Source organism: Topomyia yanbarensis, chromosome 3 (genome assembly GCF_030247195.1).
Source record: "Topomyia yanbarensis strain Yona2022 chromosome 3, ASM3024719v1, whole genome shotgun sequence".
Lineage (NCBI taxonomy): Eukaryota > Metazoa > Arthropoda > Insecta > Diptera > Culicidae > Topomyia > Topomyia yanbarensis.
The window spans coordinates 272,458,270-272,470,108 of record NC_080672.1 but is presented as its reverse complement, the minus strand read 5'-3'; the positions used below and the strand labels follow the sequence as shown (position 1 = coordinate 272,470,108).

General features: G+C 35.9%; 1 protein-coding gene across 3 annotated transcripts in view; it reads right to left on the bottom strand.

The window, feature by feature from the left end:
- Positions 1 to 2,121: 2,121 nt before the first annotated feature.
- Positions 2,122 to 11,839, bottom strand: part of LOC131693028 (protein qui-1) — a 292,261-nt gene continuing 282,543 nt past the window's right edge. For all 3 annotated transcript variants that reach the window (XM_058980495.1, XM_058980496.1, XM_058980497.1), the window contains one exon: positions 2,122 to 9,937. In XM_058980495.1, coding sequence (XP_058836478.1) covers positions 9,921 to 9,937 — 17 coding nt within the window. In that variant the 3' untranslated portion in view covers positions 2,122 to 9,920. The remainder of the gene's footprint in view (positions 9,938 to 11,839) is intronic.

Sequence of the window (11,839 nt, the reverse complement as noted above, 5' to 3'; positions counted from 1 at the left end):
TTGCAATTAGTCCGATTGGATTCCGATGTAACAGTGCTGCCAGGGACAGTTTAAGTTGACTCCGGAAAATTATTTTTTCATATATCTTCGTTATGGTGCAATTATTTTTGAAAAGTGATGAAACTTATCAATTCAGACTATCTTTGGCGACGTTTTCCATGCAATTGGACTATTGTAAGTAATTTTGGGTGAAATGTATTGAGCACTGGAAGGTGAAAATTGCGCAACTTCTAGCACTGCAAGGGAAGCACCTATCTTTATGAAAAAAGACTTTTGGGGTTTCTTGATCTCACCGTTTTCAAGGAAAAATAGTTTTGAAACCCTACATGTACTAGAAAAAAGTTGGGCATGAAAGGGTTAACAATCCAATCATAAAATCTGATCTGATAAAACGATATGATGATTTTGCATAGGTGGTCCAGGGTTGGAGTAATTCGAACTTCTGATGTACTTTTGCGCTTAAGCGTTTATACACAATAAAAGTAAAAGATCGAAAAAGCCGTATCAGCAAAAATGTGCGCAATTGATCAGACTTCCCAGGAAAAACTAAGTGCAGCTAGTCGGTGAACACATTTCAGATCTATAGCTCATAAAGGTCCGAATGAATAGAGGTCCCTCTAAGCCTTTCTCATTGACAGACTGGATATTATATCGTTCTCATTTGCACATCGATCTTTTGAATAAGTTTGCTAGATGTTTAAACCAACTTGTTACGAAAACAGCACAGTAATAAAAATTTTGATCGGATATGGGTATGAAAACTTGCAAATGTTAAACTTATGTAATACCCAGAACTGTGATTATATATGACCTATTTGATTAGATAAAATGCCAGTTTAAATATAATTTACAATATTTCAAATTATCCGGTTCATCAAAGTCAACACATTCTAAAATATGGTTCTTCTACATTGTAGAGCCCGTATTGCATCGTAGAATTTGTACTGACTCATTTCAACAAGATTAATGCGTTATGTAAGTATATAGTATCTATATTATATATTAACACATTCAGTTTCTGTTTCCGACTCTGCACTTGCAAGGATACTTTGCATTAAATCTATAGACTCGAATTCGGACCCTATCTTAAGCTGTGCCAAATATTTAATAAAGAAAAAAGTTTTGATGAACATTAGCAGTTTGAAATCACTATAGCATCGTGTAGTCATAAGTTTGCAGAGAACAAAATATATTTCCTTACCATATTGTTATAGAGTGAAAGATTACGATAATTTCATTCCTGTCACCCATATCCCTTTTTGACTCTTCAAGCAATACATCTGGTAGCCTTTTAATCCACTGACTCTTCATCCTGCAGCCAAACGCAACACACATTCTTACAAAAAAAGATTCTCACGAGTGGCGAAAATCGCATTCGCATGAAAATGCTCCCTCCAGATTCAGTGAGCGTGGCATTCGGGAGAATTTACTTCATCCATCGAACGAAATGCTGTGTGAGCAATTCTAAGCTAGATTGTGCCAGCCTTTAATCAACAACGCCACTCATCAGGCATTGTATTCTTCGCATGAACAGATAGCTGAGGATGAACAAAGCGAAACGGGAAAAAATCGACGTTCACTCAGCAATCAACAAGCTTGCAGCCCACTATTTCATGCATAATATTTCATCATCGGGCACGAATGGTCAGACGTGACTATTGCACTAGGAATCATGAACCAGCTCACGAACGCATGAATATTATTTCATGATTTAGTGAAGTACTCCATGAGCATGAATTGAAAGTAACGACTATTATACTAGGTATCATGAATCAGGTGTACAAACTGTAAGGCCATTGGACTAGATAAAAAAAATCAGACGATTGAAGGCTGCCGACAATCTATCTATCCCAAACGGCTTAACCGATCGCCGTAAATTTTTTTACGTTGTAGGCATTTGTTATGGAGCGTGTTTGGCATTTGTTATGGAGCGTGTTTGTGTGCTATTGGGTATGGATTATCTACCCGCCAGATGGTACTCCGGAACAAATTGTGTTTTCTTCCTATTTCGTTGAAAGTCGCAGCAACGCGCGATGGGTATTAGCTAGTATTGTATATAATTGCCCACTAGGCATTGACTAGGGCATTTTCTTTCAAATCTACTCACATGAAAATCTCATCTTTGGAAACAATAACCTCTATGCACTTTATTAGGGGTTCACAGGATTTTTGTTTATTTCGATATTTGTCTTTCACTACCACATCGATGTGTCTTCACGACATAAAACATTCGTCTTGTGTATGTATATTTATTTACTTTATGTGTACTGAGAAAAACAAAACATAATATATCTGAAATGCAATTTCCAAATAAGTTTCCTTCTAGAATGGACTATGCAACATTATACTGAAAAACCATTTAGGTTGGACTAGACAACTATAGGCGAGACGAATCCGGTTCCGTATAGTAGTAAATGGCCAAGAAGGGTTAATGCTCTGAAACTAGGTGCAAATTTGTACGTTCGAAAGGAATTATATAATTTTGTAGATTTAGACATTCAAGATGTGAGAAAGAAAGGAGAAATGGAGGCGCTTGGTGATTGACAAAAATGAAGCTATAATGTTTAGTTTTACTTTGTAGCTCTATAAAAACGAGTACACTATCTGTACTTTTATCAATATCAGTTTAAAACTACCGTTTAGTCTACCACAGATGCAGGAAAATAACGATACTTTTCAATATAGTTTTCACTTAGAAAAGGATTAACAGACTGAATGATTGTCGGTGCTAGAAAAAGGATCACTACGGCACTACTGTTGTTTATACTCTTCATACGCTATCGTATTATTTAAAATCAGATCTCATTCTTCTAAAGATAGTCTTACAGTTTACTGTGGGATACAATCGATAAATTTTACATCCATATTACAAGGTGGTTGGATTCTTTTATGCACTGAACATACAACATGATGGACACTTTCATCTACACATTCATTATTCGCTATTTTTGGTTTTTGTTTCTTACTTCTTCTCTCGGTTAATTGCCACATTTATTGCTGGAATGGATAGATACACATTACGTTCATCTAATTGTATTTATTCGCATTTGCTGACTGGTTTCCTTGAGGCTGCTCATCGTTCCGAACGGTCCTTACACTTGTGATTGTGAGTGTTTCTGAGTTTTGTTAAATCATTTTTTTTCGTTATTCAAGCTTTGTGTTCGGCCTGATGATGAGGCACAATTCTCTGATTTCGTATGAAAGTCAATATTGTTGAAAGCTGAAAAATGTTTCCGATTTTGGCGGTTTATTCTTTTTTGCTGCACTTACATTAACTGTGGACACCGATTTTACTACATGATTCGCACGATATTACTACTATTCTTGAACCTTGACTTGATCAACTGGTCAGAGTGGCCTGAAAATTCGCAGAACTTAGTTTTATTAGGATATTTAACAAAATTTATGAAAAATGGTGGATATACCGATAGTCTATGCAGGAGTCGAGTTTTTTGGGCGGAAAGTTTTCTCAAATGAGAGCGTACTTGCATAATTACGTTTTGATTATGGTCCTAACAGGGAAGGTGAATTAGGCCCTTAGGTAAGTAACCTGTATGTTATTTGGATAGAAGTTTCACTTCCAGCGATACATCGGAACGCGCGATTCCCCGTCTCCAAAAATAGCGCAACTTATTGTTTTCAAACCAATAACCACTACTCACACCGGAGAATGTGATATTTTTGTAGTTGTTTAACAAGAAATTTCTTTGAACACGACATCTAATGTCAAAAAACGACGTCGAGAATGCCCGCGATCGCACTATACTCATGCGAAAACTTGAATTTTTTCTTCAAAATGACAAAAAAGCTAGTTTTGCGAAAGCTTGCGATACCCAAGCAACCAAAAGTTCGGAAAATACTTAAATGCACACTTTAAAGTTCACATCAAGTTCTTAGCAAACTTTCCAGCTGATTAAGCTTTAATGGAACTTGAAAGCTACTTAAGCCACTCTTAGAACACGAAACGTATCGAAAAATTACTTAAAACGAGAAGCTTATGCAGCTCCCTTATACGAACTTTGGGTAATCAGTCAAAATTAAAAAAGGCAATGGAGACGCATGGTTATTACTGATATTAATTTTAAATAACTACTTTATAGCTAGATTAATGGCAAGAATCCATGTACAACTTAGAACATTGCAGGTTGATCTATGCGTGTTTCACTAGAGTACAAAAGAGAGAAGTCGAGTGGAAAGATTGGTTTGTTAGACGCTGAATTTGTTCAGTTAGCTTAAGATTCAGTAAATATTTTGAACCGGTTAAAATATATTATTAAATGTTTCTGAAACTGTTCCATGATATCTTATACTACGTTCACACTACGAGTTAAAACGTGTTTTAACGTTATCTTGATGACATTTTTCTTGTTGCTAATTATTATAACGTGTTTTAACTCTGTAGTGTGAACATAGTATTACGCAGTAACTGTAAAATTTAGTAAACAAACTGTTGGAAAGACGTTTAATTAGCAAGTGACTGGAAGGTGAAGTGTATTTTTCAATATTAAGAGCCATAGTACTTAAGGGAGAGCAAGGAGTTGATAGAAAAAAGTTTAGAAAAGCGTAGACTAGGGTCATATAAGCAAGCTTAGAGTTTCCCAGCGACATAACCCTTTGTCTTCTACCGCAGGAGTCAAGATCTTTTGCCATTATAAGTGCGAATCTTTGGCATGTCTTCGGCATGCCAGGACGAGCGTACATCAACATGTTGTCGGAACCGACTGTAAACAAAGTGGAGGTCGTGTTTACTTAATTATAGTAGCATTGTTTTGATTAGAATTTGTATTGTACTGTTTCACCTTAAGGGTAGCGACTTTACACAAACAAAATAAAATCATTTTTGAATGAATTCCAGCTTTTGTCTGTGCATGTATGGCATGGATTTCGGTCAAATATAAGATTTCTATTTTAAAGTTGGCTAAAATGGGTTTTGAAAATCGGTCCGAACAAATAGGTCGAAATTTTAAAATCTCTCTAACTCTGAATGAAATCTAATTCTGTTTAATGTTTCTGAAAGGGTTGTGGTAGGGACAGGAAATAAGATACATATTTTTGATATGTTTCATATTTTACCTTGAAACAATCACAATTTTAAAGCTCTTTGCGTGAACCTAATCCAGGATAGGTTTGTATGGATGCATTTTAGAGTAAACTTTGGTATAAGTCTTTAAAAGGATGTTGAAATTTGCGAAATATTACATTTGTCTCAAAAACTTCATCTTCTGAGATTATATTTTTACTCTGACTCAATTTGATATATTATAGTCATAGTTTACGTAAAAAAATCAAGGTTTTAGCCAGAGCCGTAGCGTGCGTTTGTCCAGGTTGGTCCCCGCAAAGGGCCATAGGGAGGGCGCCTAACTCTTGATCTGCTTCATAAAATAAGAGAGGTTTAGCCATAACATAAGTCAGGATAGAGGTTTCATTCTCAGGTGCACACAAAATTATTATTTGAAAATCGAACTGAAAAAGAAAGCCAAAGTAGACAGCAACAAGGCGCATAGCTATGACTCTACCAAAGGCACCAGAAGACCAAAATACAGAATAAACAAATAACAAGACAAAGACTTCAAATGTCAATAAAAATAGCAAAAATTATTGCAAACATTTTCCGCTCGTTTCCTCAGTTTCATAGAAACAAAGGGAACGGAAATGTCATGGGCAATAAAGCAGACTACCTTTTTATCATCGATAAGATAACCATATGACATACCGTGAAAATTGAAGTCTCCTTGCTGATCGGAGGACTTTCGCAATATGACAAAGTTGCTAATTCCCATCCTAGGTCCAACCGATCCTGCACTAAGTTGAATCTCTGATGGAAACATCACATGAGATTTTCGGTGTTCCCGAAAGTGTTGGAAGCTCCTTGTTTTTTCTCAAATGTCTGTGATTCGGATTTGTGGCAGAGCTTTCTCTTGCTGATATATTAAGCGGCCTCTCAAGAAAGAAAAAAAAACTATTGCTACAAAGACCTATTTGCTTGTATTTAGTGCAATACTGCATGCATGACGTTCGACACAAACAACCGATTTTGCAGACGATCCTTGTCGAAGTAAACGCAACGCAGTCTCCCCAAAGGTCACCCGACACTAGTTTGAAGGGACACATCATCAATGTAGTAATGGATCTTTGAAACAGCCAATCCCGTCCTTCAGTAGATACAGTAGATATGCCTAGTTCGAATCGATAACTACACCATCGATCTCAACTTTGTGAGCGGGTATGTAAACGGGTTAGTTCTTCAAAAAGTTTATTCGCCAGTAACATAATTTGTTTGCTTTAGACAAAATATCTCATTTCTGAGCTTATCTAGGCGAACTTTCGAGATATCTGGCACAGCTGATTATTTTTGCGTCTTGCGGAATATTAGAATAGGGGAGCCCGGGGCTAGTTGGCGGTTGGGGTAAGTTGGCGAAATCCCCTTTTTTCCGTTTCTATTAGACATATAGCGCTGCCTTTTCTTGTGTACCTCAAGTTATGTGAAACCCATTATCCAATGTGTTTTTGTTGAAAAACGTTTTGTTTTGTAGAAGTTGTGGGCGATATTGTGTTTTCGAGCATACGAAGTAAATTTTCCAAATATTAAATACTTTGTGTGATTTAGGGTGATTTTCAACCTATTTCCCGAATGATTAGGGGGACCCGGGGCTATTAGGACAGTGGGGGTAATTTTGACCCTCTCGATTTCTCATAAAATAACAAGACTATCTGAATATCGTATATATTCGTGGAACCGCTATTCTGAAGCATTAATTTTGAGAGTTTAAATAAAAAATAAGTGTTTTGGAAAGCTTGAGGCTCTTATTTTATGGAATATTTTTTGTGAAAACACAGATATTTTCAAGACGCTCACCACTTTTGTGCGATATGAACGTACGGGGCTATTCGGACCCCCTAGTCCGTCAACCACCGTTCAGCGGCTTGCGGCTGCGCACACAATTGCACACGCCACAGCAAAGAAAATACATGGGCCGCCAATCGACATCAGTGACATACCAGATTAAATTTTTGTAAAGCAATTTTTTTTGCTTTCTAAGGATTGTCTCTTGCAACTAATTCACAGGTAAACATAATTCCATTGTAAAAAAATTAAAAAAATGACTATCTGAATTGCCCCGTAGGGAGGTCCGAATTACCCCTACATTGTAAAAGGATGGAAAAACGTAGAGGTTTGCAAATCGTCGCCTAGCGCTGCCATTGAGTGGTGCAAATGAACCTTTTATGGCACCAAAATGTAGCTGAGGTTTCAAACTAACAATTAGGACTTTTGACCGGTAACTTTTTTCACATCTATCCACCTAAAAGGACGATTTGCTTAAGTAGGTTCGAATAGCCCCGGGTTCCCCTATATTTTTCGATAGCGCGCGAAAGGAACTTTCAGTATCCATATAGATATTACATCTATCCACGAACAAAAGTTGTTTTTCAAACAGTTTTCTATAAAATATATGGTTGGGATAAGTTGGCAGTACTGCACGCAGGGCAATTTGGCGATACTATTTACAGTGCAAAAAGAGTCATCAACATTTTTTATTTCTCGAATTCATTCCAAAGTAAGAAAATCTTTTTCTTGTGTATCCCGCCAATGCAGGAAACATTTACTTCGTCCAATCGCTTGAAGAATTTCGAAAATTCGCTTTTGAATATGGAGTACGCGTCGAAGTCAAATGCAGTTTTTATTTTCTTGTATGCCGAATGTTTTAGAGATCCCTGAAATGTCGAAATCTGGTGTCAATTCGAAAAAAAACATTTTTTTTTTATTTGAAAATCTCAGTTTAAAAACTAAAAGTACCAGAGAGGCAACTTTCGTAAAAACAATTTTTTACAAGATGATACTAGATCCGTTATATCATGCATTTTTTAGATATTTGACATAGAAAACAAGTTAAAACAGCCTTTTCAAACCACAGTATCAACTTAAGCCTAGAATTTTCTAAGTTCCATCTTAAACAAATAAATTTTCAGCGGGGTTTGCATTTTAAATATTCTAAGGGTGCACTTTGGCCGTTTTGCGCAACCTCTTAATCGTGTCGGATTGAACTAAAATTTTGTAAAGAAACTGTTTTCGAGGTGCTAATGCTGTTGCGTTGCGTCCGGTTGTTAAATTCGATGGTCACCTGTTTCCTATACATGCCATTGGCACCCTAATATACAGTCTTCTGAATAGATACTTTCTCTGTCAAACACCTAGCGTCAACTGATTTCGTAACTATACAGTTATAAGATTTGTGACTGGTATTTACATGAAATGAGCGACAGTCAAACATTAGCGAAAAAGCGTTGTTTGAAGGTCGAACTAGAAAAGAAACCCAAAGTCAACACCAAACGGGCGCAAATCTGAGGCTCCGCCAAGGGCGCCAGGGTACCACGCTACGACTCCACACCCAGATCATGATATGAAAAGTAGTTAAGAAGATGTAGCAAAATAAACTGATGTTTTAATAAGCTTTTTTGCTGTTGAATCCTTAAAACCTTCCAACTACAAACACTACATTCAAACGCAAAGCATTTGTTATTCGATTTCGGCAACGATCCATCGCTTCAACGATTTTACCGAGGTCTTCGACTTCGTCATTAGTTCTGCGCAGTTTCAACAACGTTTGTTCTCACTTTGGGTTAAATATATTTAGTTTAGTTTATTAAGACTCAATGTCAGTTGAACTTAAATTGTTTTAATACAGACTCAATTCTACCATTTATTTCATTCAATGTAGAAATCGACGCCATATTAAAAACACGGCTATATCTCTATCACCAAAGGACCAATCCAAATATGTGTCCGACAATTTTAAAAGAAGTTCAGGAATCGTGATTTATATTATTTATTTCTTTACGTCGCATGATGTTTCTAAATTTGTTTTGTTATTATTTGCAATCAAGTAGTGTTCGATTAGTTCAAGAAATATTGAAAGTGGCAGAAGGCGACAAAGAAGAAGAAATAAATAAAGGAAATAAATAAACAAATAAATTTATTCATCTGCTCCCTGGTAACATTTGTGCTGTTTGAGTTGATCAAGCCAAAGTTTACTAAAAGATCCTACTTGTTGAGCATTGAACAAACCATGTCTGTATCCCGCATCCTCCGTCTATGGAATGCCTTCATTTATAATTTCAACATTACTGAACAGTTTCACTTTTTGGTGGCATTTCATTTGTTTTTAGTAATACTAAAATATGTTTTATTCTTCGAATCTATAATCAATTTCTCACATTTTTCGGTACAATTCCATCTTTGAGGGTCACTAATTTATCATAAACGAAATAGTATAAATATACTTCTAATTACATCGAATTCCGCTCAAATAACCTGACGAATCAATCCCAGTGTTAGATACTGTTAAATTGGGGCATTTATAACTGATTTTACCGATCGACATACCGTTTTAATAATATTTTTGTCTGATGCATTACACTGCCCGGTTTTTGGAATAAAGGATAAACATAATCATTGCTACCACTACCGAACATATTTGCCTTTACTTCTATTACTCCAATGTGTAGCAATACATAATTTCACGGCCTTTTTGAGAGCTTTCAATATACGTGTTCCACTACGATTGTTAAACGAAAATGAGTATCAATCTGTGCACCATTCGAGCACCGTTCTTCACTCGGGTCAAATGTAACAAAGCTTTTGCTTTTCAAAGCATTGCATGTAAATTGTACGATGCTTCTCGGGAGGGGTGGCATAACTATTGATGGGCGAACGACCAAAAAGCGGTGACGACGGAGCTTTTCAGAGATGGCTGTACTGAGGGAAAGCTTTCTTTGGAAAGAAATGCTTCCAATGTTTGACGCCTAGTGGCACCGTCGTCGCTTGGGAGAGCAGGTTTGGAATTATGGAATGTTTGGTATATGATGAAAAACGCTCAACAAACATACGGTGAAATCATGTTATTTCTTAACAATTATTTGCTTCAATCCGCTAGAACGTCTGGAAAAGAAGTACGAAACTTATATTATTCATTGTGACAGATGAAGTTGTTGGTCAAGCTAAAACCGGATTCGGGAACTCCGGAAGCACACGCGGGTTCGAATACAAAAAAACTTGTGGTAGTGAAGCTAAATTCTAGCGTTGTGAAAAAAATGCTGGTACTACTACTTACATGATGCAAAGCGTACAATATCACTATAAACTACTGTATTCTGGGTTTGGTCTATATCTAAGCTAAAATGTAATATAAAAATGAAACATGCCAAAAATTGTATAGTAGAAGATAGTGCTTACTTCCAGGTAACTACTAGATAATCATATAATAGGGACTAAATATCTGTTGTATTTTGGGGAAGGATCATTTAAAAATCGAGTGTAACATATCTATTTTACAATAAATCTAGAAAACGATGTGACTGCATATGAGAACCACAGCTTGTTTATATCCCCTTCGGTAATAACAGGATCGCTTTTACGTTCGGCCTTTACTCTTTACATAATATGCTAGCCAAAAATATCGCATTTCGTATATTATACTGGAAAATTATTAGAATATATTTTACTGGAAAATTATTAGAATGTTTATATAATACCGTAGTATTAATCAAATGAATTATGTAAAGAGTACCTCATTTGCATTTAAATGGTTTTCAAAAAGTATGGCTCATTTTAGGATTTCATTCAATGCACCAACCTTTTAAAGTCGAAATAAAACTGCCAGTGAAAGTAAGATAAGCTGACTATTACTATTTATAGAAAAACGTTTCTGTACGACAGAAGAGTGAAAGCGATAATGCAAGTTTGTTAATTTAAAAATTAATTGAATTAAAAGCTTTCATAGGAATGATGATACGTGCGTAGAATTAAGAAAAATTCACACTATGCAGCAGATACGAATCAATGTGAGTTCAGTTTAGATAACGGATACTAGTATTGTTCCATACAAATCATACGCGCGCGTTGCCAGTGCCGGAAAAATGTTGAGCACGGTACAGATAGAACTGTAACGGAAGCGGATCTAATAGTGCCTAAAGGTTCAAACAGAATCAGTGAGGTAGCAAATTTCGTTTGGGGGGTAAGGTTGATGAAAATTGTTTGGGAGGTAAGGTTGTTCAATTATTGAAAATGCAGAAACATATTTAGTCTAACAGATGTTATTCCACTCTACGAACAAGGAGAACCAATATGGAACAGTGCTTAAACCTCTATAGATTATTTTTTTGTACAATATGTCAATGAAGTCAAAGAATGTGGGACAAATTTTTGAAAACTTTCTTAACAGTCAAGATCATAGCTTTCTTAACAGTCAAGATTATATAATTTCAAAATCATTAACTTTGAAGGTTTAACAACTTCGAAGAAGTTTTCCAACATAACACATCGCATCTTTTGATATACAACGAAAATTCACTGACATTTGTGTAGAAATACCGGTTGTTTGCATCCACCACGATTAAATTAAAAAATCTGGAAACAAAACAATAACTCAGTAGACCAAAAATTCAAAACAAAGTATACGTAGCCTGGCAGCGATCTGTTAGAAAAAAAATCAATATAGCCATATCTATGCATGCCAAACATGACCCCATTCGGCACCGATTTCCGCTGGCCAACCTGGTCAAAAACGATAATATTTATCAGGAACAGAAAATTGAAGCTCTAACAAACAATTTGGGTACAAGTTCGTATAGATTTGACAGAAAATGTGTCCTAAATCTGAGTTCGAAATCGGAGTCAATATTACCCGCTAACACCTTATTGGTTACAGAAAGACAACACCTAAAGAAGGTTAATGAACCCGATAATGGACTGAAGTGAACCAAAGGCAATTTTTATTGAAATTTTGCATTTTTTCGTTTTTTTCCTTAAATAAATTAATAAAACAATTAAAATTAATATGAA